General features: G+C 42.9%; 2 protein-coding genes across 3 annotated transcripts in view; one reads left to right on the forward strand and one right to left on the reverse strand.

The window, feature by feature from the left end:
* Positions 1–24,484, reverse strand: part of cfap99 (cilia and flagella associated protein 99) — a 154,477-nt gene extending 129,993 nt beyond the window's left edge. The window contains exon 1 of the mRNA XM_080182517.1: positions 24,366–24,484. The gene's annotated coding sequence lies outside the window, so the exon portion shown is untranslated. The remainder of the gene's footprint in view (positions 1–24,365) is intronic.
* Positions 24,485–24,952: 468 nt separating this feature from the next.
* The window catches only part of zfyve28 (zinc finger, FYVE domain containing 28), a 188,923-nt gene continuing 187,038 nt past the window's right edge, over positions 24,953–26,837 (forward strand). For both annotated transcript variants that reach the window (XM_080182526.1, XM_080182527.1), the window contains exon 1: positions 24,953–25,259. In XM_080182526.1, coding sequence (XP_080038652.1) covers positions 25,224–25,259 — 36 coding nt within the window. In that variant the 5' untranslated portion in view covers positions 24,953–25,223. The remainder of the gene's footprint in view (positions 25,260–26,837) is intronic.

A 26,837-nucleotide genomic window follows, 5' to 3' on the forward strand; every position in this document is an offset into this window, starting at 1 on the left:
CTCTGCACCCCCTCCAGTGCTGGTATATCCTTTCTCAAGTAACGAAACCAAAACTGTACACATATTCCAGGTGTGGCCTCACCAGCACCTTATACAGCTGCAACATAACCTCGCTGTTTTTAAACTCCATCCCTCTAGCAATGAAGGACAAAATTCAATTGGCCTTCTTAATTACCTGCTGGACCTGCAAACCAACTCCTTGTGATTCCTGCACAAGGAGATCCAGGTCCCTCTGCACAGCAGTATGCTGCAATTTTTTACCGTTTAAATAATCGTTCATTTTGCTGTTATTCCTACCAAAATGGATGACCTCACATTTACCAACATTACATTACATCTGTCAGACCCTCGCTCACTCACTTAGATTATCTATATTGCAGACTTTAGATCCTCTGCACACTTTGGTCTGCCACTCATCTTAGTGTCATCTGTGAATTTTGACACACTACACTTGGTCCCCAACTCCAAATCATCGATGTAAATCATAAACAATTGTGGTCCCAACACTGATCCCAACCAGAAAAACACCCATTTACCCCGACTCTTTGCTATCTGTTAATCAATCCTCTATCCATGCTAATACATCACCCGTAACACATGCACTTTTATCTTATGTAGCAGTTTTTGGTGAGGCACCTTGTCAAATGCCTTCTGGAAATCCAGATACACCATATCCACAGGTTCCCCATTGTCCACTGCACGTGTAATGTTCTCAAAGAATTCCACCAAATTAGTCAAACATGACCTGCCCTTCATGAACTCATGCTGTGTCTTACCAATGGAACAATTTATATCCAGATGTCTTATTATTTCTTCCTTGATGATTGATTCAAGCATTTTCCCTACTACAGAAGATAAAAGAGGAAGAACGAAGAACAAAGAAAATTACAGCACAGGAACAGGCCTTTGGCCCTTTAAGCCCACACTGATCATGTTGCCAGACTTAACTCCCTACCCTTCCAGGAACCATATCCCTCTAGTCCCATCCTATTTATGTATTTGTCAAGATGCCCCTTAAAAGCCACTATTGTATCTGCTTCCATTACCTCCCCTGGCAGTGAGTTCCAGGCACCCACCACCCTCTGTGAAAAATCTGCCTCGTACATCTCCTTTAAACATTGCCCCTCACACCTTAAACCTGTGCCCTCTAGTAATTAACTCATCACCCTGGGAAAAAAGCTTCTGACTATCCACTCTGTCCATGCCTCTCATAATCTTGGAGACTTCTATCAGGTCGCTCCGTTGTTCCAGTGAGAACAAACCAAGTTTCTCCAACCTGTCATCAGAGCTAATGCCTTCCATATCAGGCAACATCGTGGTAAATCTTTTCTGGACCCTCTCCAAAGCCTCCACATCTTTCTGGTAGTCTGGCGACTGGAATTGAACACTATATTCCAAGTCCGGCCAAACTAACGTTCGATAAAGCTGCAATATGACTCGCCAATTTTTAAACTTAATGCCCTGGCCATTGAAGGCAGGCATGACATATGTCTTTCTGACTATCGTCTCCATCTGCATTGCCACTTTCAGTGAACCGTGTACCTGTACACATAGATCCTTTTGCCTATCAATACTCTTAAGGGTTCTGTCATATTTCCTGTATTTATTTGGCCTTCCAAAATGCATTACCTCACATTTGGATTAAACTCCATCTGCCATCACTCTGCCCAAGTCTCCAACCAATCTATATCCTGCTGTATCTTCTGATGGTCCTCTTTGCTATCCACAAATCCACCAACCTTTGTGTCGTCTGCAAACTTACTAAACAAACCAATTAGATTTTCCTCCAAATCATATATATATAATAAACAGCAAAGGTCCCAGCACTGATCCCTGAGGAACGCTACTTGTCACAGCTCTCCAGTCAGAAATACACCTTCCTCTGCTACCCACTGTCATCTTTGACTGAGCCAGTTTTGTATCCACCTTGCCAGCTCACCTCTGATCCCATGCAACTTCACCTTCTGCACCAGTCTGCCGTTATGGACCTTGTCAAAGGCCTTATTGAAGCCCATGTAGACAGCATCCGCTGCCCTACCCTCACCAATCATCTTTGTCACTTCCTCCAAAAACTCAATCAAGTTATTGAGACATGACCTCCCCTTCACAAAACCATGTTGTCTCTCACTAATACGTCCACTTATTTCCAAATGGGAATAATTCTGTCTTGAAGAATCCTCTCCAATAATTTCCCTATCACTAACGTAAGGCTTATAGGCCTTTCATTACCTGGATTATTCTTGCTATCCTTCTTAAACAAAGGAACAACATTGGCTATTCTTCAATCCTCTGGGACCTCTCCTGTAGCCAGTGAGGATACAAAGATTTCTCTCAAGGCCCAAGCAATTTCCTCCCTTGCCTCTCTCAACATTCTGGGGTACATCCCATCAGGCCCTGGGGACTTGTCTACCTCAATGTTTCTCAAGAACCCCAATACCTCCTCCTTTTTGATCTCAACATGTCCCAAACTATCTACACTCCCTTTCTCAAACTCATCATCCACCAAGTTCTTTGGTGAATACTGACGCAAAGTTCTCATTTAATACCTCGCCCATTTCCTCTAACTCCATGCATAGATTCTCTCCCTTGTCCTAGAGTGGGCCAACCTTCTTGCTCTTTATATATGTATAACAAGCCTTGGGATTTTCCTTAATCCTGCTGGCCAATGTTTTTTCATGAGCCCTTGTAGCTTTCCTTACCCCTTGCTTAAGTTACTTTCTACTTTCCTTGTATTTCAAACTTGCTTTGTGTTTTCCCAGCCTCCTAGCTTTGACAAATGCTTCCTTTTTCTCTTTGACTAGGCTCATAATATCTCTCGTTATCCAAGGTTCCCAAAACTTGCCATACTTATCCTTCATCCTTACAGGAATGTGCTGGTCCTGAATCCCTATCAACTTACACTTGAAAGCCTCCCACATGCCAGCTATTGATTTGCCCTCAAACATTTGCCCCCAACCTTGATTCTTTAGTTCCTGCCTAATATTGTTGTAATTCACCTTCCCCCAATATAGCATCTTCACTTGAGGACTACACTTATCTTTATCCCTCAGTACCTTAAAGCTTAAGTACTAAGGAATAAAGAAGTTTGTCTACCTCCTTTTTAAGCATGGCCCACTGATGAGGAGAGGGAATGATCGCTTTTTGCTTCTACATGAACGTGAAACGCATTTTGGCCTTTTGTGATATTTTCTGTTGTTGACACCAAACTTGTCTGACAGGAGCAGGAGTGGAAATTCCTGGCCTAAGTGTTAAGAAAATAACATAGGCTGCAAGAGTGATGAGAAAAGATTAGAGCAGCTTAAGGTTGCAAAAAAAAAAGAGGCCTTACTGTGGTACATATATTAAAATGCATTGTGAAGATGAACCCAGAATATTGCTTCTACTTTAGACAAACCATAAGAATAAAAAAATAGAAATTAAAATTTATGAAGCAAAAGTCAATTGTCCTTATAAAAATGCCTGGACTCAAAAATGAACCAACCAGGTCTTTTTGTATTCATGGAATAGAAGTGTCACTGGCATTTATTGCCAATCCCTAATTGCCCTTGAGAAAGTGGTGATGTACTGCCTTTTTGAAATACTGCAGTCAGCATGCTGATTCTTATTAGACTTTTCTCCATAAAGGTTTAATACAACTGAAGACAGTTAAAACTCAACCACATTGTAGGTCTGGAGTCCTCAATAAACTAAACTTGGATTGTAAACTAAACTTGGACTGTAAATTTCTAGCATTAGGACATTTGTGAACCAGATGTTTTTTTTAAATAACATCTAGTATTTACATGGTCACCATTCATTTTGTGAAAAGAAAATCATGTTTGACCAACTTATTGTCGTTCTTTGAAGGAGTCACATGCACTATGCATAAAGGAGAACTGGTGGGTTACAGTACATAGATTTGTAGAAGGCATTTATTAAGGTGCCCCAAAGGTTATTGCTGAAAGTAAAAGCTTTTGGTGTCGGGGTAGCATATCAGCATGGCTAGCAAACAGGATACAGAAATTTGGCATAAATGGGTCTTTTTCAGGTAAGTAGCAAGTGACAAATGGTATGCCACAGGGATAAGTGCTGAGACCGCAACTTTTTACAATTTGTGTAAATAATTGGATGAAGGGACCAAAGGTATGGTTGCTTCATTTGCTGATGATACAAAGATAGGTAGAAAAGTAAATTGTGAAAAAGGATATAAGGAGGCTACAGATGGATATGGTGTGGAGATGTCGGCATTGGACTGGGGCGGGCACAGTAAGTCGTCTCACAACACCAGGTTAAAGTCCAACAGGTTTATTTGACAGCACGAGCTTTCAGAGCACTGCTCCATCAGGCGATGAAGGTGATCGGATCATCCGACTGGGCGGAGGAGTGGCAAATGGACTTCAAGGCTGATAAATGTGTAGTGGTCCATTTTGGCAGGTCCAGTGGGATGAAGGAGTACAATTACAAGGGTAGGAGTCTCAGCAGTGTTGAGGAGCAGAAGGACCTTGGACCAGGTCCATAGGACTCTTAAATCGGCCTCGCAGGTGGAGGATGTGGTCAAGAAGGCGTATGGTGTACTGGTCTTCATTAATCTAGGGATTGAGTTTAGGAGTTGGGAGGTAATGCTGCAACTTTATAAGACCCTTGTCAGACCCCATTTGGAGTCCTGTGCGGAGTTCTGATCATCTCACTACAGGAAGGATGTGGAAGCTATTGAGAGGGTGCAGAGGAGATTTACAAGGATGTTGCCTGGATTGGGAGGCATGCCTTATGAAGATAGGTTGAGGGAGCGAGGTCTCTTCTCCCTGGAGACATGAAGGTTGAGAGGCGACCTGATAGAGGTTTATAAAATGTTGAGAGGGAGAGATAGGGTGGATTCCCAGAGGCTATTTCCCAGGGCTGAAATGGTCGCTATGAGAGGACACAGGTTTAAGGTGCTGGGGAGCAGGTACAGAGGAGATGTTAGGGGTAAGTTTTTCACTCAGAGGGTAGTGAGTGAGTGGAATCAGCTGCCTTCGGTGGTGTTAGAGGTGAACTCACTAGGGTCTTTTAAAAGACTTCTGGATGAGTATATGGGATCTAATGGCATTGGGAGTTATCAATAGTTCTATGGCCTGGTAGGTATGGATATGATCAGTGCAACTTGTGGGCCGAAGGGCCCGTTTGTGCTGTACTGTTCCATGTTCTATGATCACTCACCTGATGAAGGAGCAGCAGTCCATAGGCTCGTGATTCCAAATAAATCAGTTGGACTTTAACCTGGTGTTGTGAGACTTCTTACTGTACAAAGGGAATAAGTTAAGTGAGTGGGCAAAAATCTGGCAAATAGGAGTACAAGATGGGCAAATTTATATTGTCCATTTTGGTAGGAAATTTTTGAAAATCTTATTATCTAAATGGTGAGAGATTGCAGAGCTCTGAAGTACAGAGGGATCTGGGTGTTAGTGTATGAAGTACAAAAGGCTAGTGTGCAAGTACAGCAAGTAATTAAGAAAGCTAATAGAATATAATTTAACAGTAGGGGAATTGAATACAAAAGTTGGAAGGTAATGCTTCAGTTGTACTGGACACTAGTGAGACCACATCTGGTGTAGTGTGTTAAGGAAGGATGTAAATGTGTTGGGAGCAGCTCAGAGAAGGGTTACAAGACTAATACCTGGAATGAGACAGTTGCCTTATGAGAAAAGGTTGAACAGGCTGGGTGTGGATCCACTGGAGTTTAGAAGAATAAAAGGCCACTTGATTGAAACACATAAGATCTTGAGAGATCTTGACAGGGTGAATATGGAGAGAAGATTTCCTCTTGTGGGAGAATTTAGAATTAGTGGTCACTGTTTAAAAATAAAGGGTCACTGTGGTTAGCACTGCTGCCTCACAGTGCCAGGGACATTGGTTCAATTCCAACCTCGGGTCACTGTCTGTGTGGAGTTTGCACATTCTCCGCGTGCCTGCATGGGTTTCCTCGGGGGATCCGGATTCCTCCCAGTGTTCAAAGGTGTGCAAGTTAGATTGATAGGCTATGCTAAATTGACCTGCTGACATGGGATTAGCAGGGTAAATATGTGGGGTTACAGGAATAGGACGTGGGTGGGATTGTAGTCAGTGCAAATGCGATAGGCTGAATGGCTTCCTTCTGCACCATAGGGAATGATTCACTCATTTAAGGTAGAGATGACGAGTATTTTTTTCTCTCAGATGGTGAGTCGCTGGAACTCTCTTCCTCAAGAGACAGTGGGAGCAGGATGTTTGAATACTTCTAAGGCAGAAATAGATAGACTCTTGGTAAACAAGGGGGTGAAAGGTTATTGAGGATATGCAAGACTGTGGGTTGAGGTTAAAGTTAAATTAGCCATGATCATATTGAATGGCAGAGCAGGCTCAAAAGGACCAAGTGGCCTACTGCTGCTCTAAATTCTTATGTTCATATGAGTGATTAATTCAATTAATTGAATTTAAACTCCCCAGCTGCTATGATGGGATTTGAACTTATGTCTCCTGACCATTCAGGTTTCTGGATTGCTAGCCAAGTAACATAACCACTGTTACCATTCTCAAATGAGGTATTGGCAATGGGATTTGAATCATTAAAAAAGTTCAGGTTTTATTTCGAATCGAGTCCTGTTGCCTTAAAATAATAAAGTGGACAAGTTCCAGAGGCCGAATGGAACTTTTATATTCCTGTGGTGTTCTAAAGATTGCTGGGAAGGGATTTACACAGTCCCGGAACTCCAATCAGCACACAAATAGTGAGAGCATCACTCTCTATTCAGCTTTATTTTAATTGCATACCACTCTTATTAAATATCAATAACACAGTCCCCAAGGTTCATTTTAGTTTTGTGCAGTCTAAGCAGTTGAATCAAGATGCACTGAGCTATAAAACTGGAGTAGCCTTTGATCCCTGCTGTTTTATATCTTATACATGTCTTGCATGAGGTGCTTGAATGACCTATGGCATCCTCCATTAATGTTAGCACCAATGTTGCCCCATAACTTGATTGAGATGACCATTTATTGAAGATGGAAAGCAATAAATCCATTTCCCCCCACTCCCCCAGGTGATTTATTCTAATTTATTCTGCAATGTCACTGGTGGGAAGACAGCATTATAATTACTGCACACTGCAGGCACAGCTACTTTGCCAAAAATTGTTCTGGCTGGATAATGATTGAGCTTGAGTTGGGATTTTAGCTGTCTGTTGTGAACATTAAACAAATGACCAGCTTGCAATGTTCTCGCATTAGCTTAATTGTTTAATGAGGAAACTATTTAAAATGAATCACAGGATACACAGCTCAAGGATGTTTAAAACAGTCTTCGGGCAGCATTCCAGCATCAGACATGCAATGAAGGAGAGAAGTAATACAATCTGGCCCCACTCAAGTTGTGGAGGTGCCGGCGTTGGACTTGGGTACACACAATAAGAAGTCTAATAACACCAAGTTAAAGTCCAACCGGTTTATTTGATAGTAAGCGCCACAAGCTTTTGGAACAGGGCAAAAAAACTGGATTACAGTAATAATATATTGTACATCTTTTCATTTGGATCCTTAATTCATTCCCAGACTTGATTCTCAATTGATTTCCAAGGTGTATGATGGGCTATAGGAATGAATCAGATAGTTTGGAAAAGCAGGAAGTCACCGACCTGGGCCTACAACAAAGTCACTATTTGTGCCGACAGATAGATAATTGGCGATTAGAATCACATTGTTCTTGAGAAGGGAATCAAAGGATATAGTGAAAGGCAGGATCAGGTGTTAGGGACCAGATGAGAAACTCCAAGGTATGTTATGAATTTAGCCTAGATCCCAACTGATTTTGATTTTGACATGAGTGCAAACATAAGGTATTCCGTTCTAGATGTGATTATGTTAATCCACTAGGAACTGTTTATTAAAAATTAACCTGTATTTAACAACAGTTGAAATGTAACGAAACCAATTAGGATAACTTTTACCAATTAAAATACTCAAACATGATGGTGTATATTTTTAACTGCTGGCTATTTCCATTAGTTCCAACTTAAGTAATATCCCCATAGACATAAACTCTCCTTCAGAATCAGTTTCTAAGATACACAGACTTATGTGGGTTGCTTGTCCTTTTAACCCCTCTGGATAGAGGTACAGAAAGACACTGGTCTTCTCAATCAGCAGAACTCCAGAGAGAGAAAAAGACCTCTTGTCTGTGAAGTTATACAAATGAAGTATTGGCATGATGGGAAAATTGGTTAAGTATTTGGTAAAAAAAAGGAACACTGACTCCGCATAACCTAAGACATAAGAACATAAGAAATAGGAGCAGGAGTAGGCCATCTAGCCCTTTGAGCCTGCCCCGCCATTCAATAAGATCATGGCTGACCTGTCGTGGCTCAGTTCCACATTCCCACCCTCTCCCCATAACCCTTAATCCCCTCTCTTATCAAAAACCCATCAACCCGCGTCTTAAAAATATTTAGCGAGGTAGCCTCCACCACTTCAACGGGCAGAGAATTCCAGAGGTTCACCACCCTTTGAGTGAAGAAGTTCTTCCTCAACTCCGTTCTAAACCGCCCCCCCCCTTTATCTTGAGGCTGTGCCCCCTAGTTCTACTGTCCTTTCTGAGTGGGAAGAGTCTCTCCACCTCTATCCTATCCATCCCATTCATCATCTTATACGTCTCAATGAGATCTCCCCTCATTCTTCTAAACTCTAACGAGTACAAGCCTAGTTTATTCAGCCTCTCCTCATAGCTCAACCCCCTCAACTCCGGCATCAGCCTAGTAAACCTCCTCTGCACTCCCTCCAAGGCCAAAATATCCTTGCGTAAGTACGGCGCCCAAAACTGCACACAGTACTCCAGCTGCGGCCTCACCAATGCCCTATACAGCTGCAGCAAGACCTCCCTACTTTTATATTCAATCCCCCTCGTTATGAAGGCCAGCATCCCATTCGCCTTCCTGACCACCTGCTGCACCTGCAAGCTGGGTTAAGATTGAATAAGATTGAAGAAGGTTAAGACCGGATGAGGCTGATTCCACATAATTTAGGGCTGGAGGAGTGAAGTGAGATAAGGTCAGAAATGACGAAGTCATCAGCCTTCTTCTGTTCTACCAAAAGGACAAGATAACGGTATTATTGATGAGAAAAAGAGGCCTTGGAGGTCACTGGATCCTGATACAATTGATGATGTATTACTGCTTGGATTACTAATTGGACACATACACTGATAAGAAAAAGGTATAACTATGGAACTGATTCTTGTAGCGGGCGCAGCCTTGGTATAGAATCAGCAGTTTGTAGGGACTGCTCTCTATCTCCAAGACTCTGCCATGTACTGCATGCAGTTTTGTGATAATAAAAGCTAGTTGTTTTTGCAAAGCAGACTTTGTTTAGTTTTACTATCACATCTCGGAAAACAAGAAATTCTCCACTACACCATGTCTTTTGCCAACTTCTGGAGAGAGAGATACCTCTCAGATCTCAAACCTCAATGTCCAGAGAAAGAAGACCTGCTGCTTCTTTTCAAATTCAAACTGCAACTCCCTGCTTTTTGTTCCCCCTCTTGTAAACCAAGCTCCATCCACTCATGTTTTTTTGTCAATCAACCTAATCAAAACCTATTCTGTAACCCCAGTGAACAACTCTAAGAATAATAGTAATACATTAGCCCAGATTAAAACAAACGCTCCAATAATTAGGAGCAATTAATTAATCTGCATGCTCAATATGTGAGCTGCTGGCTGGAGACGATTGGCACCATAATCAGAAGTATAAAACAATTCCTTCAGAAGAAGCAAGACTCAAATACATTCTTAAAAGCACAGTATCATCACACAGCTGTTGAGTTGGATGATCAGCCATGATCATAGTGAATAGCAGAGTAGGCTGAATGGCCTCCACCTGCTCCTATTATTTAAGTTTCGATGAGCGTGATCACTATTTCTGGATTATGCTTGTAGTTTACAACATGTTGTTGTTTGGGGTTTTAGTTCTGGGGTTAGGCAAATAGGGGGATTTGGAACTGGATCACTTTAAATCTAATGTGTATAGCCATTAATGTAGTTAAGTTTATATTTTTATTTGCCTACCTTGTTGTGTGTTTTACTGTTTAATAAACATTTATGCTGTCTGATTATTACAAGAAGACTGGAACATTCCTGTCTGGTCTTCACATCTTCCCTCACATTATACCAAAGTGCAAAAAATCAGTAGGAACCAGCATTTCCCTTGAGATTTGGAATACCCTGGAATTTAAAATTAGCTGGGTTCTTAACTGTCCTCATGTTCCTTTACAAATCTCCTTAAATCAATGTCCACTGGTTGACAATCCTTCTGCTGATGGGAAGAGTTTCCCTCTAATACGCTATCCATTTTCCTCAGAACACCACCATCACAAACTGACCCAGGAGCATCCCGTTGTCTTTGTTGCTTAACTAGCTAAACTACATAGAGGGCTTGTCCTCTGCATCATGGTTTCTTTTCTACCCTTAAAATGGTTCAGTGCTGCTCAGATTTTAACTGGCTAACTATCTGGACTTCTTTTTCCAGGATTAGATTTTTCTTTGCTTACATGAGATCAGAGAGTGCATTATAAATTAATTTTATCACTATCTTTGATTAGTTCAGATTTTAAGTTTCCATATTTGTAACCAACATGCCATTAATGAAAAAAATCAACACGTCATTTATATTAATGATTTGGATGAGAATATAGGAAGCATAGTTAATAAGTTTGCAGATGACACCAAGATTGGTGGCATAGTGGACAGTGAAGAAAATTATCTCCAATTGCAACGGGATCTTGATCAGTTAGGCCAGTGGGTTGATGAATGGCAGATGGAGTTTAATTTAGACAAATCCATTTTGGCAGATTGAACCAGGGCAGAACTTACTCAGTTAATGGTAGGGCACTGGGGAGAGTTACGGAACAAAGAGATCTAGGGGTACATGTTCATAGCTCCTTGAAAGTGGAGTTACAGGTGGACAGAGTGGTGACGAAGGCATTCGGCATGCTTGATTTCATTGGTTAGAACATTGAATACAGGAGTTGGGACGTCTTGTTGAACTTGTATAAGATATTGGTAAGGCCACACCTGGAATACTCTGTGCAGTTCTGGTCAACACAGTAAGAAGTCTGACAACACCAGGTTTAAGTCCAACCGATTTATTTGATAGTAAACTCACAAGCTTTTGAGGTTTAGGGGGGACTCAGTGGTAGGGGATGGGGAAATGGCTGAGGTCTTGAATAACTTTTTTGTTTCGGTCTTCACGGAGGAGGACGTGAATAATTTGCCGGGTGTTAGCAATGGAAAGGTGGTAGGATTGGAGGGTCTCGATGACATTGTTGTTACTAGAGAGGCGGTGCTCGAAAGACTGGAGGGACTGATTGTGGACAAGTCCCCAGGACCGGATGGAATGCATCCGAGGGTTCTGAAAGAAATGGCGGAGGTGATAGTGGATGCCTTGGTGGTTATTTTCCAGACGTCGCTGGATTCCGGGGAAGTGCCGGAAGATTGGAAAACGGCTAATGTTACGCCGTTGTTTAAGAAGGGTGCCAGGCAGAAGGCGGGGAATTATAGGCCAGTTAGTTTAACATCTGTTGTGGGTAAAATGTTAGAATCCGTCATCAAGGAGGAAATAGCGAGGCATCTTGAGGGGAATTGCTTGATAGAGCAGACGCAGCACGGTTTCGTTAAAGGGACGTCGTGTCTGACAAATTTACTGGAGTTCTATGAGCATGTGTCTAGGGCGGTGGATAGAGGAGAGCCGGTGGATGTGGTCTTTCTTGATTTTCAGAAGGCGTTTGACAAGGTGCCTCACAAGAGGTTATTGCAGAAGGTCAGGGGGCATGGAGTTGGGGGTAGGGTGTTAGCATGGATAGAAGGTTGGTTGTCAAATAGGAGGCAGAGAGTGGGGGTCAATGGGTGCTATTCGGATTGGCGGTTGGTGACCAGTGGAGTGCCCCAGGGGTCGGTGCTGGGGCCTCAGCTTTTTACCATTTATGTAGATGATCTGGAGGAGGGAACCGAGTGTATGGTGTCGAAATTTGCTGATGACACCAAGATTGGTGGAACGGCAAATTGTGCGGAGGGTGTGGAGAGTCTGCAGAAGGATCTAGATAGGCTGGGCGAATGGGCCAGGAAATGGCAAATGGAATTTAATGTTGGCAAGTGCGAGGTGGTCCACTTTGGTAGGAATAATGGTAGGAAGGATTATTACTTACGTGGAGAAAAACTGCAGCAGGCGACGGTGCAGAGGGACCTCGGGGTCCTTGTGCATGAGTCGCAAAAACCCAGCTTGCAGGTACAGCAGGTGGTCAGGAAGGCGAATGGGATGCTGGCCTTCATAGCGAGGGGGATTGAATATAAAAGTAGGGAGGTCTTGCTGCGGCTGTATAGGGCATTGGTGAGGCCGCAGCTGGAGTACTGTGTGCAGTTTTGGGCGCCGTACTTACGCAAGGATATTTTGGCCTTGGAGGGAGTGCAGAGGAGGTTTACTAGGCTGATGCCGGAGTTGAGGGGGTTGAGCTATGAGGAGAGGCTCAATAAACTAGGATTGTACTCATTAGAGTTTAGAAGAATGAGGGGAGATCTCATTGAGACGTATAAGATGATGAATGGGATGGATAGGATAGAGGTGGAGAGACTCTTCCCGCTCAGAAAGGACAGTAGGACTAGGGGGCACAGCCTCAAGATAAAGGGGGGGCGGTTTAGAACGGAGTTGAGGAGGAACTTCTTCACTCAAAGGGTGGTGAATCTCTGGAATTCTCTGCCCGTTGACGTGGTGGAGGCTACCTCGCTAAACATTTTTAAGACGCGGGTTGATGGGTTTTTGATAAGAGAGGGGATTAAGGGTTATGGGGAGAGGGCGGGAATGTGGAACTGAGCCACGACAGATCAGCCATGATCTTATTGAATGGCGGGGCAGGCTCGAAGGGCTAGATGGCCTACTCCTGCTCCTATTTCTTATGTTCTTAAATCAGTTGGACTTAAACCTGGTGTTGTCAGACTTCTTACTGTGCTTACCCCAGTCCAATGCTGGCATCTCCACATAAGTTCCGGTCACCCTATTATAGAAAGGATATTATTAAACTAGAAAGAGTGCAGAAAAGATTTACTAGGATGCTACCAAGACTTGATGATTTGTGTTATAAAGAGAGGCTGGCTGGATGGGGCCATTTTTCTCCGGAACGTGGGAGGCTGAGGGGTGTTCTTATAGAGGTCTATAAAATGATGAGGGACATAGATCAGCGAGATAGTCAATATCTTTTCCCAAAGGTAGGGGAGCCTAAAACTAGGGGGCATAGATTTAAAGGTGAGAGTGGAGAGATACAGAAGTGTCCAGTGGGGCAATTTTTTCACACAGAGTGGTGAGTGTCTGGAATAAGCTGCCAGAGGTAGCAGTAGAGGCAAGTAAAATTTTGTCTTTTAAAAAGCATTTAGATAGTTACGTGGATAAGATGGATATAGAGGGATATGGACCAAATGCGGGCAATTTGGATTAGCTTAGGAGTTTAAAAAAAAAAGGGTGGCATGGACAAGTAAGGTCGAAGGGCCTGTTTCCATGCTGTAACCCTCTATGATTTTATGAGGTTCTCCTGGTTGCTGGACTTGCTTGTTAAAGTTTGCTTTTTCAAGTACTTTGTTAATTACATTAAAATAAATGTTGAAAGATGTTATAATTCTTCAAATTTTTGTCTTGCAAATAATGTAATCTGCAATGAGGCCAACTGATTAAAGCAGGATGGCAGCCTGCGCCACTTCTGACTTCTTGTCTAAATCGGAAGCATTGCTGTACTTTAGGAATCTTTTCCTCCCAAGTCCCCAGTTATATAATTGATCTGGTCCTTGGATTTGTCTGGATCGATTTGGAAGCATGGAATTCTGATCCATGGTAGCCATATTAATAATTCTACTCAATGAAAGAGTTAAAAGATTCAGTCGCGCAGAGAAAACAGCAAGACAAGTACACAAGGCACCAAATAGAATTCTCACAAGGAGCGAATGAAAGCCTGTCCAAATGACAGATACGGCCTTGAGATAGTATAGGGAAGGGAACTTTGCAGCACAGGTTTATTTATCTATCCATGGCTTAGTCTGAAAAAATTCATTAAATCAGACATCTAGATACTGGAGAGGTAATTGATATCTACAAATCCAGACACAAAGTAGGATGTTAAGGACAACTTGTAACAATAAGAAGTTAGGTCAACTAACATGATTAAACCTTCACGCTGATTGGATATCATAATTAAGCAAATGTGCAATGGTGATTGAGTCATAGAGGTTTACAGCATGGAAACAGGCCCTTTGGTCCAACTTCTCCATGTCACCTTTTTTTTTAACCACTAGGCTAGCCCCAGTTGCCCACGTTTGGCCCACATCCTTCAGTATGTCAAAATGCTTTTTAATAGACAAAAATTGTACCTGCCTGTACTACTACTTCTGATGGCTTGTTCAAATACACATCACCCTCCATGACAGAAAAATTCCTCCTCTGGACCCTTTTGTATCTCTCTCCTCTCACCTTAAACCTCTAGTTTTAGATTCCTCTACCTTTGGGAAAAGATGTTGACTATCTACCTGATCTATGGCCCACATTATTTTTTGTATATGTATATTGGGTTTTGACAATTGTATCTTATGCATGACATAACCTTAATCAAGAATTGAGTGGACAGAGATAACTTTTTGTGTAATTCTGGACTTTGTACTCTGGCTGGCTACCAGCTCTCATTCCAGAGTTCTCACCATATAGCTCAAATAAACAATTGTTTGAAGACTCAGTGACTTAGACTGGCTACCTAAAGGAAACATAAGAACGTAAGAAATCGGAGCAGGAGTAGGCCATCTAGCCCCTCGAGCCTGCCCCGCCATTCAATAAGATCATGGCTGATCTGAAGTGGATCAGTTCCACTTTCCCGCTCTCTCCCCCAACCCTTAATTCCCTTGTCTATCAAAAGCCTATCTACCCGTGACTTAAATATATTTAGCGAGGTAGCCTCCACCACTTCAACGGGCAGAGAATCCCAGAGATTCACCACCCTTTGAGTGAAGAAGTTCCTCCTCAACTCCGATCTAAACTCCACCCCCCCCCCCCCAACTTATTGCGAGGCTGTGCCCTCTAGTTCTGCTATCCTTGCAAAGCGGGAAGAATCTCTCTACCTCTACCCTATCCATCCCCTTCATTATCTTATACGTCTCTATAAGATCCCCCCCTCATCCTTCTAAACTCCAACGAGTACAGACCCAGTCTATTTAGTCTCTCTTCATAGTCCAACCCCCTCATCTCCGGTATCAGCCCAGTGAACCTCCTCTGCACTCCCTCCAAGGCCAATATATCCTTCCTCAAGTGCAGCGACCAAAACTGCACACAGTACTCCAGTTGCGGCCTCACCAGTACCCTGTACAGTTGCAGCAAGACCTCCCTACTTTTATATTCTATCCCCCTCGCTATAAAGTCCAGCATTCCATTCGCGTTCTTGATCACCTGCTGTACCTGCAGACTGGGTTTTTGCGACTCATGCACAAGGACCCCCAGGTCCCTCTGCACCATAGCATGCTGCAGCTTTTTGCCTTTTAAATAATAATCCCTCCTACTATTATTTCTGCCAAAGTGGATAACCTCACACTTGCTAACATTATACTCCATCTGCCAGGTCCTCGCCCACTCGCTTAGCCTATCCAGATCCCTCTGCAGACTTTCCACACCCTCCACGCAATTTGCTTTTCCACTCATCTTCGTGTCATTGAAACAAACTTGTACTAAATATAAAAAGTCCAACTTTTTTTTTAAATGTGTAGGTTCTGCTTTAAAATCTTTCTGAACTTCAAGATGGCATAGTCATTCATTTGGAAGTGGAGGAATTTCCTACGTTTGCCATTTTTGGTGGGCCCTGCTACAATAGCGATCACACTCAGCTGAAAAATAACATTCAACAATGGTTGCCTGGATCGACTGCCTGTAGAATTCTCTTGTTCAGCTTTTTACTTCAAAGTCACAAATTTGTTCAATCCTAACTTTTGCTTTTTCTCAAATGACTTTAGAATTCACAGTTCTCAAGGATTAATTATTTTTTCCATTTTGGAACATGCTTGGACCTGTTCAGGTACAGACTTGGGGTTAGGGTTTAGTGACTAGTTTTTTTCCAAATTGTATTTCTGACTTGGAATTTTTAAAAGATTTCTCAGCACCTGCTGTAATCTGGAGTTTGAAAGGATTTAGCTTACCCTTGGTAGGTCTGCTGGCTCTGAAGAATATTCAAAGAAGTCTTCTGCTGCATTAAGGAGTTTTAAATTTCCAGCTTCCAAGTCTTTCTTTAGAGCTTCTTCCCAGTAATTTTTCCTTTGCACCCTGTTTCTGGAGCTTCTATTTGGTCAGACAGCTATGCTGAATTTTTCCTCGGTCTTCCATTTTGGTCTTTTTTGCTTTTTCTGCGAACGTTTTTCCCACAATCTTCCATCATGTTGTAGGGTTATAGTTGGTTATAGTTTGGTAGGTCTGAAGAGGTCTTCATAGTTAAATAAGAACATAAGAACTAGATGCAGGAGTAGGCCATCTAGCCCCTCGAGCCTGCTTCGTCATTCAATAAGATCATGGCAGGTCTTTTCATGGACTCAGCTCCACTGACCCACCTGCTCACCATAACCCTTAATTCCTTTACTGTTCAAAAATCTATTTATCTTTGTCTTTAAAACATTCAATGAGATAGCCTCAACTGCTTCACTGGGCAGGGAATTCCACAGATTTACAACCCTTTGTGTGAAGTTCCTCCTCAACTCAGTCCTAAATGTGGTCCCCGTATTTTGAGACTATGCCCCCTAGTTCTGGTTTCACCTGTCATTGGAAACGACTTCCCTTCTTCTATCTTATTTATTCCCTTCATAATTTTATATGTTTCTATAAGATCCCCCCTTTTTCTTCTAAATTTGAATGAGTATAATCCCAGCCTACTCAGTCTCTCCTCACAAGCCAACCCTCTCAACTCCAGAATCAACCTAGTGAATCTCCTCTGCACCCCCTCCAGTGCCAGTATATCCTTTCTCAAGTAAGGAGAGCAAAACTGTACACAGTACTCCAGGTGTGGCCTCTCCAGCATCTTATGCAATATGTAAATTAACTGTAAGTTTTTATTGATTCTTAGAGCTTTTTACAAGTATACAGTAAAGCGTACAAGCTAGGAGCTAACTCCATGCAGGTACACATGTTCTGTTCAACACTAGACTGACTCTGGATGTAGGTTGTGCGCTCGATACTGTGCCCAGTCAACATTAACCCTATATGTGCTAGCAGATCCTTATGTTCCATGTAATTATTTTAAAGTAATATTAAATTTATATGGCCCCTTGGTTAGACCACACTTGCATTGTGCACACTTCTGGTTTCCAAATTAGAAGGAAGATGTAGGTATTCTGGAGAAATGCAAGAAAGATTTGCAGGGATTATGCCAGAACAGACTATGGAAGAGAGAATAAGCTAGGGTTCCCTTCAGACTATTTAGGGGTCTTTCATAGCATGAAATCATGAAATAATGAAATCAAGGGACATGGGGATAGTGAGAAAAACTGGTTTAGAGGCGGATCAGAGACGATCAGCCAAGATGTGGAGCAGACATGGCAAGCTGAATGCCATATTCTTGCTCCTGTACTCTTACAAGAGTTAGCTAGAGTAGACAGAGAAGCTTTTTCCAGTTGTGGCCATGTCCAAAACGAGGAGCCATTAATGTCAACAGTCAATAATGAATTCAAAGATGATTCGGGAGAAACCTCCGAGTGGTGGAGCACTGGAACACCCTCCCAAACGTTGAGGCTTTTAGCATAGGTACATTTCTAGGGAAGCTAGGAAAGATATGTTGATCAGGTGGGAAAAGAGCTCATGTGAAACACCCACTATAAAACATCATTTAAAAGCATCTGACTGTAAAACTTGGAAGCAAGCATAAAATAGCACCCAGTTTTCATTTGTATCTCAGTATATACCTATCGTCAAATGTAAGAGAAGTCCTTTCCAAAGTGCTGCTTGATATCTAAAAGTGTACATTTTAGATAACCAGATGCTTATGGATAACTATATTAAATGTTTATCTTACCCTTTAATTACAATCTGTTTTATCTTGTTTAAAATTGAACTGCAGAATGGTTAAGTAAGCTGTGTTACAAAGATTTGTCAATTGCTTATTTTAATTGAAGTTAATTGAGATTCTAATTATATACATTACCCTTAATAGATCAGTTACCCAGTTTAAACTTCAGAACACAGCAAGTAAAATATTGGTTAATTATGGGTTGGGTGACATCCAAGAAGATTACTTATTAGAATTGAACTGCACTTGGTACATATTACCATATTCAACGAATCACATTTTGATTTAATGTTTTAAGTTTCCTTTCGACTTTGTTTTTTTGTTCGGGCTGTCCCCTTCCTTTTAGGGTGCTGCCCCTTTTAATTTGTCCCCAAGTTAATTTGAGTTTGTTCATTTGGTTGGTGTCAGAAAAGACCTACCATATGCAACAAACAGGTTTTATAAATACCATCAGATATAGTCCTGCACCTAGTGGTGCATTAAGGCATATTTTTGTCTGTTTCCATAGCTAGTAATTCACTGCCCAGGTGTGCCACTAAGGGCTTTGTTTTGAAGGGTGCCACTTCACATCAAGCCTGACTGACCAGGAGTCTCTCCCACTCTTACCACCAGGTATGTTTGGAAAGATTTGCAGATTGACATACTCAAACTGTTTGATCATGTTATGAACACATCTTCCAAGGTCATCAAGTCCTGGGATGGACTTGAGCTCAGAACTTCTGCCTCTGAGGCAGGGATGCTTCCGACTGTGCCACAAGACCTCTCATCAGGTGTACGCTTCCATTTAAACACATTAAGAATACATTTAAAAAGTTGCTGCAAGCCCAATAGTACTCAGAGTCCTGACAGTGCAGAAGGAGACCATTGAGCCATCAAGCTTGCAGTGACAACAATCCAACCCAGGCTCTATCCCCATAACCGCACATATTTACCTTGCGGATCCCTCTGACACTAAGTGACAATTTAGCCTGACCAGTCCACCTAACCCGCACATTTCAGACTATGGGAGAAGACCGGAGCACCTGCAGGAAACCCATGCAGACATGGGGAGGACATACAAACTCTGCACAGACAAGTCACCCAAGGTGAGAATTGAGCCAGAGTCCCTGGTGCTGAGTGACAGCAGTGCTAACCACCGTGCCACCCAAAACAACCACATTGGAATTGGACTGAAAGTAGGTTTTGCAGCAACTTCTAATTACAGCATCCCAAGACATATTTAGTGTTCCAGTTTTAGCTGTTAGAAAAATTAAAATGAGCATTGGTTAAGAAAGGAAAATGCCTGGTTTCAGATTTTATGAAATGAAGATGTACTTAAATGTCAGAGAAGTCTACAGCATGGAAAAAGGCCCTTTGGCCCATTGCGTCTGAACCAAAGACAAACCATCCAACTATTATAATCCCACTTTCCAGCACTTGACTGTAGCCTTGTATGTCTTGGCATCGCAAGTGCACATCTAAATACTTCTTAAATGTTATGAGGATCTCTGCCTCCACCATCCTTTCAGGCAGTAAGTTCCAGACTCCCACCATCCTTACGGTGAAAAAATTTCACATCCCCCTGCTTAAACCTCCAGGCCCTGGTCAAGAAGAAAAAAAGAGTATAGAGGTGTAGAAGTAGAGTTAAGAGAGAAATCAGAAGAGCAAAAAGGGGACACAAGTTTGTTTTGGCAGATAAGCAAAGGAGAATCTAAAGAGTTTCCACAAATACATAAAGGGCAAAAGAGTAACTAGGGAGTCATCTATGTGCAGATCCACAAGAGAAGGGCGAGATCCTAAATTAACATTTCTCATCAGTATTCACTATTGAGAAAAGTATGGATTTTGGGGAACTTCAGGAAATAAATAGTGATGTCTTGAAGAGTGTACCTGTTATAGAGAAAGAGGTGCTGGAAGTCTTAAAATGCATCAAGGTAGATAAATCCCCGGGACCTGATGAAATGTATCCCAGGACACTGTGGGAGCCTAGGAAGGAAACTGCACATCCCCTAGCAGACATATTTGAATCATCATTGATAGTCACAGATGAGGTGCCTGAAGATTGAAGGGAGGAAAATGTTGTGTCTTTGTTTAAGAAGGGCTGCAGGGAAAAGCCTGGGAACGACAGGCTGGTGAGCCTCACATCTGTACTGGGCAAGTTGTTCAAAGGTATTTTGAGAGACAGGATCTACAGGCATTTAGAGAGGCAAGGAGTGATTAGGGACAGTCAACATGGCTTTGTGAGTGGAAAATCATGTCTTACAAATTTGATTGAGTTTTTTGAAGGAGTAACCAAGAAAGTAGATAAGGGCAGTGCAGTTGATGTTGTCTACATGGACTTAGCAAGGCCTTTGACAAGGTACCACATGATGGGTTGTTGCTAAGGTCAAATCTCACAGGATCCAGGGTGAGGTAGCCAAATGGATACAAAATGGGCTTGATGACAGAGGACAGAGGGTGGTTATTAAGGGTTGTTTTTCAAACTAGAAGCCTGTGACCAGGAGTGTGCTTCAGGGATCGGTGCTGGATCCACTGTTATTTGTTATTTATATTAATGATTTGGATGAGAATATAGTAAGCATGGTTAGTAAGTTTGCACCAAGATTGGTGGCAGAGTGGACAGTGAAGAAGATTATCTAGGATTGCAACAGGATCTTGATCAATTGGGCCAGTGAGCTGACAAATGGCAGATAGAGTTTAATTTAGATAAATGTGAGATGATGCATTTTGGTCGATCGAACCAAGGCTCAGTTAATGATAGGGCATTGGGGAGAGTTATAGAACAAAGAGATCTAGGAGTATAGGTTCATAGCTCCTTGAAAGTGGAGTCACAGGTGGACAGAGTGGTGAAGGAGGCATTTGGCATGCTTGACTTCATTGGTCAGAACATTGAACACAGGAGTTGGGATGTCTTGTTGAAGTTGTACAAGACATTGGTAAAGCCACACTTGGAATACTGTGTACAGTTCTGGTCATCCTATTATAGAAAGGATATTATTAAACTAGAAAGAGTGCAGAAAAGATTTACTAGGATGCTGCTGAGGCTTGATGGTTTGAGTTATAAAGAGAGACTGGATAGACTGGGACATTTGTCTCTGGAATGTAGGAGGCTTGGGGGTGATCTTATAGAGGTCTATAAAATAACGAGGGGCATAGGTCAGGCAGATAGTCAAAATCTTTTCCCAAAGGTAGGGGAGTCTAAGACTATAGGGCATAGGTTTAAGGTGAGAGGGGAGAGACACAAAAGTGTTCAGAGGGGCAATTTTTTCACCCAGAGGGTGGTTAGTGTCTGGTACAAGCTGCCAGAAGTAGTAGTAGAGGCAGGTACAATTCTGTCTTTTAAAAATTGTTTAGACAGTTACATGGCTAAGATGCTATAGAGGGATTTGGGCCAAATGTGGGCAACTGGGACTAGCTTAACGGTTAAAAAAAGGGGTGACATTGACAAGTTGGGCAAAGTTTCCATGCTGTAAACCTCCATGACTCTAAGTTGGTCAGACGTGACCTCCCCTTAACAAAACCATGCTGATTGTTCCTGATTAATCCCTACCTCTGCAAATGTAGAATACAGGTACCCCTTTCTGTTGCCGACCGTGGGCTGATAACAGTTTCTCATCATTCATATTAACCACCAACTCCTAACCCAAAGTCCAAACCTGAACATCCTAATCCAAAACTTAACTTCTAACTCAAATTCTAATGAAATCTAACCATCACATCCTGATACCAACTGTAAATCAATATTAGGCTAGTGACCCCTTTTAGTGTACCAACCAAACAAAATCAAATTAACTTAGGAGCAACTCAAAAAGGGGCAGCTCCCTAAAAGGAAGGAAACCACCCAAAACAAAAGACAAAGTGGAAAAGAAACTTAAAACATAAGATTAAAATGTGATTTAAGGGGTCAATAATACACCCCAGTCCCTGCGATGCCCAGTGTTTATAGGAGGTGTCAACTGTGTCCCCAATGTTAGGCGAGGGAACAGTTAACAATTAATAAGTGATTAAGTGAGTAATTAGAGGTTAATTGGTCAAACACATTATTGGTTTCATATGAAGGGGAATCAAACAAGGCATATATGCATTCCATAGCTATGTTAATGGCTGGGTGTCCCTGGAATGGGAGTCCTTCTGTGTCTGCTGGGCACCGCAGGGTCTGGGGTGTATTATTCACCCCTTTAATCACGTTTTAATTTGACGTTTTAAGTCTCCTTAATGCTTTGTTTTTTTGTTTTGGGCAATTCCTCTACTTTTAGGGAGCTGTCCCTTTTGGGTTATCCCCAAGTTAATTTGATTTTGTTTCATTATTGGGGAAAAAGTTCCCTGGAATGGGAGCATAAGAACATAAGAAATAGGAGCAGGAGTAGGCCATCTAGCCCTTCGAGCCTGCCCCGCCATTCAATAAGATCATGGCTGATCTGTCGTGGCTCAGTTCCACTTTCCCGCCCTCTCCCCATAACCCTTAATCCCCTCTCTTATCAAAAACCCATCAACCCGCTTCTTAAAAATATTTAGCGAGGCAGCCTCCACCACTTCAACGGGCAGAGAATTCCAGAGATTCACCACCCTTTGAGTGAAGAAGTTCCTCCTCAACTCCGTTCTAAACCGCCTCCCCTTTATCTTGAGTCTGTGCCCCCTAGTCCTACTGTCTTTTTTGAGCGGGAAGAGTCTCTCCACCTCTATCCTATCCATCCCATTCATCATCTTATACGTCTCAATGAGATCTCCCCTCATTCTTCTAAACTCTAACGAGTACAAGCCTAGTTTATTCAGCCTCTCCTCATAGCTCAATCCCCTCAACTCCGGTATCAGCCTCGTAAACCTCCTCTGCACTCCCTCCAGGGCCAAAATATCCTTGCGCAGGTGCGGCAGCATGGGGATGCATCATTTTGTGATTTATTTTATTTAGAGTGCAGTAAGTTTCTTAGGTGTTGTGTTTGCTTATCCATATAGGGGATTATCTCCTTCTGCAGTCATTTAATTTGATCCATTCTCTTTATTAAGAAGAATGTAAAGAGGGAAATGAGTGTTGATTTGGGATGATGGAATATAGCTCCTCCGGAAGAAGAAAATACTTTTCCAACTAGCTACTGGAGTTTTACAACCAACGCCCTAACTCCTGATTCTAGTGAGAAATACTGACGTTTACTAATCCATTAATTTTGAACATTTAAGTTTGAACATCTCCTCACCCAAAACGCTCTTTAGTATGTTCTATTATGTTAAAAGGTGCTATATAACTATGTGTATACACACTTTTTTGCAACTGATACCCAAACCCTTATTAATTCCCAGCCCTAACTCTCAATAATCCTAACTACAAACATCTAACCACATCCCATGATCCCAAATATTCATCATCAGTCTCAACTATTTTTTGTCCACGTGAGCCTCGAGTGATCAGTCCAAACATACTGACAGCTTCTCTCAGTAATGAAGATAATCCACGGGACTCTGAGGCTGACTCCAGTTCCACTTCAGTGGTTATCGGTCCTCTTAAATTTCACCTCTTCCTCCGTTCAAAAGGACGCAGCAAACACACAGAGAAATGACTGGTATCATTAGGAACTTGGACTTTTCCTTCATAGTGCCCCATCTCCCAAATTCTGCACCTGGCTCTCCGAATCCCCTTCTGGAGACGAATGGAACATTTCAAACTCCATTACACTGAAGAATCTAGAAGAAAGCTTGGGCAGAAAACATCCTGCCAAAGAAACGCGCTGGCCGGGGTTTTCCAGCTGCTTTACAGCGGCGGAGTTGGCTCGTCATTGGTGGGATCTTCCAGTCCCGCCGAGGTTAATGGCTGTTTGGGTTTCTCGCCAGTCACGCCGCAAGGCAACCTACCGCAGGTTTATCTTCGGCAAGACTGGAAAATCCTGCCCTGTCGCCAACACAACATGAGCATAACCAGGCTTCAGGTCTTCCCTACAGAATGTGGACAACTCTCAATGTGATCTAAACTGGACGTGGCCGCCGTACACCCCAGACACTCACCTAGCTGTGACTGCGAAATCCCTGATCAAATCAGAGCCCCATTAAGTATCTTGCCCCAAGTGTGAAGGCAACATCCTTGAGGTTTCACTTGCTTTGGACTTGATAAGGAACGGGACAGTAAAATTAAGAAAACAGCTCTGCCCCTAAAGCCGAATGAGAGAAGACCCCAAGTACTCTTGCTAACACCTGACTCCCACCACTCAGCTCAATCACCCATGAACCGAACCTCTGGCCCGTCTAAACCTCCCGACACTCACCCTCAACAACCCACCTCCCACTTCAATAGCTCACCCCCAACATTCAGCCTGAACAACCAGCGCCACCTTAACCGGGCCCTGTCAATACTCACTGATTTAAATATGTGACATTTCAAACTAGAGGCTCCAAATTAACTTCCAACGGTAATTGATGATCGAATCCCACGATTTTTAAAATTCACGACGAGAAAATAAAAACTACCCACTCACTTCACAGGTGGGCAGGAGGATCTGCCTTCAGCGCCGGAGGGGACGCTCACCCGTCACCCTGGGCCCTCTGGGAGTTGTAGTTCGCTCGACCCGCGTTTCCCTTCAAAGCAACGACCGCAGACCTACAATACCCATCAGCCATCGCGCAGAACAGCGCGCCTGCGCCGACGTGCTGTTTGGCGGTCTCTAGGCAACGGCGTCGGGCAAGACACACAAAAGAAATGACTGATCAGACCTGCGGTGGAATTTGTTAAGCCAACGCTTACAAAGTTCAAAACATTAAAAACTACGTTCGTCTGTCTGGATTCGAATGAAATAGCCTCTGGAACGATCTTGGTCTATTTATTGTTTGTAAATGCCTGATTGGCCGCCTCGGCGGGCCGGGTGCTCTGATTGGTGGACATTGCTGTCGATCAGGGCGGGGGCTGGTTGCGCTGACGTCAGTTCCGGCGCGCAGTGGCGGCTGGGATGGTGTTGTCATGTCAGCGCCGAGCTGATGTTGGCGTTAGTGCCGCTGCGGCCGCCTGTGCTGAGGGGGAAGGAGAGAGAAGCAGTACCGGCGCTGCCAACCGCTTTAATGTCAGCCTGAAAGGGGCTGGCCATAGCAGCTGGGGCCTGCCATCCCGGAGGAAGGAAGGGTGCTGGTGACAGTGGGGCAGCCGGGCGGGGGGGATCGGCGGTTGTTGACGGTGGGGTTTCCCCCCCCCACCCCGGAGCCCCGAGCGGCTGCAGCCGGCAACATGCACAGGTTCCGAAAGTGGCTCTACAAGCCCAAGGTGAGCCCTTCCTCTGCTCTCTTCTATCCCGAAATCCAAACGCTGCACGGGTTCAAACGCTTCACTGTTTTGTGATCACTTCACAGGTGACCCATTTTGTTTTTATTTGGCTTTGAAAGACCACCTGGAAATGTTGATGTTTAAACAGAAACCTCACATCAGGGTACGGTGCGCAAAAGGCTGCCGTCCCCCTCCTGAACAAATCAACCAGGACTGTACATGTATTTATTTTTGTTTGTGAAGGTGCATTGGCGAAGTCCCGGGTTCCGTTCCGTTCCCTTCCCTTCCCTTTCCTGACCTGCTCTTGGCGATGTTGTTCGGAAGTTTTGGGAATTTACACTCCTCCCTCTCCCGAGTATTAAATGGGGCTGTATGGTTATTAGGGCAGCGCGCAGTGTTGTGAAGGAAACCCAGACCAACTCTCTCTTCACTGCATAGCCAGGGTTGTGAGAAGCCTCCTTCCCTGAACTTTAACTGCAGTCGGCTCAAATGTCATTTGCGTTTTAGTGAGAGGAGCGTACTGAAACGAGTCAGCTTACTGAAATCAGTGATACCTCTACGCATTAAGACGTTTGCGTTCACAAGTAATCTTGTGGAGTTATAGATGGTTTGTTTTTAGACTATCTGTATATATCGTTTCCTAAATCGCGTGTACGCAAGCGAAAGACATTCAGTTCAAACGAATTGAATGGCCGTTTATCTCTGTTTCTGGGTTATTGTATGACTCCTGGGGTTGCCTGTATAATCGCTGCACTTGAACGACAGAGGCGTTCTTGAGACGTTTTGACATGAATGAAGTGGCGTAGATTAGGACACTTTAATATTTTTGATATCGGCATGAAAAATATATAATATTTTTCGGATTTTGTTTCAATGCTGATTGTGATCCAAATTTCTGCTGGCAGCTACTGCCCTGTCTGGATGGTTACGTTATCTTATTTCCATTCTCCCTGCCCTGCTTTTCAGTTCAGTATTTGAAGGTTTAGGTTGCGGAAGCATTCTTGAAGAGCAAAAGACAGGAAAATTTGCTTCTCGTTCAATAGGAACGTAAACGATCTTTTTAGTTGCATCATTTTAAATATACCTCCAAGGAAGAAGGAAATTTTCATACATGTATTTAAACGCATTGAAACTGCAGAATTGCCAATGGCTTGGAAACCACTGCAAGCTAGTTTTACTTGCTTGATTAAACTGCTTTGTGTTTATTGTACCAGCAAATATGTTTACTTTACTGTTGTGACGTGTACCACGCCTTTGTTCTGGTCCAGCTTCAGTTAGTAGATGTGTGGGAATGTTCTCTTGTGGTCTGTGTAGCTGCTTATGAAATGGTTTGTGCCTAGTGAAAAGTTGAATGAATTATGCAGATAGACATGTGACATTTTTATTTGGAGAAGTATGAAAGATGTATCACTCCCTGCACATGCCTGCAATCTTGCCCACAATCTTTACTTTTTGCAGAGCTAATACCCAAATTTTGGATATTGCTTAATTTAAATTATTTTTAATGAAGAGTTGCCTAGTTTTCTGTCCTTCAAAGTTTTTGTCAACTTTTCAACTATAAATTAGTTTGTATTCCCT

This window comes from Carcharhinus amblyrhynchos, unplaced genomic scaffold (assembly GCF_965287045.1).
Source record: "Carcharhinus amblyrhynchos unplaced genomic scaffold, sCarAmb.v2.hapA scaffold_61, whole genome shotgun sequence".
NCBI lineage: Eukaryota > Metazoa > Chordata > Chondrichthyes > Carcharhiniformes > Carcharhinidae > Carcharhinus > Carcharhinus amblyrhynchos.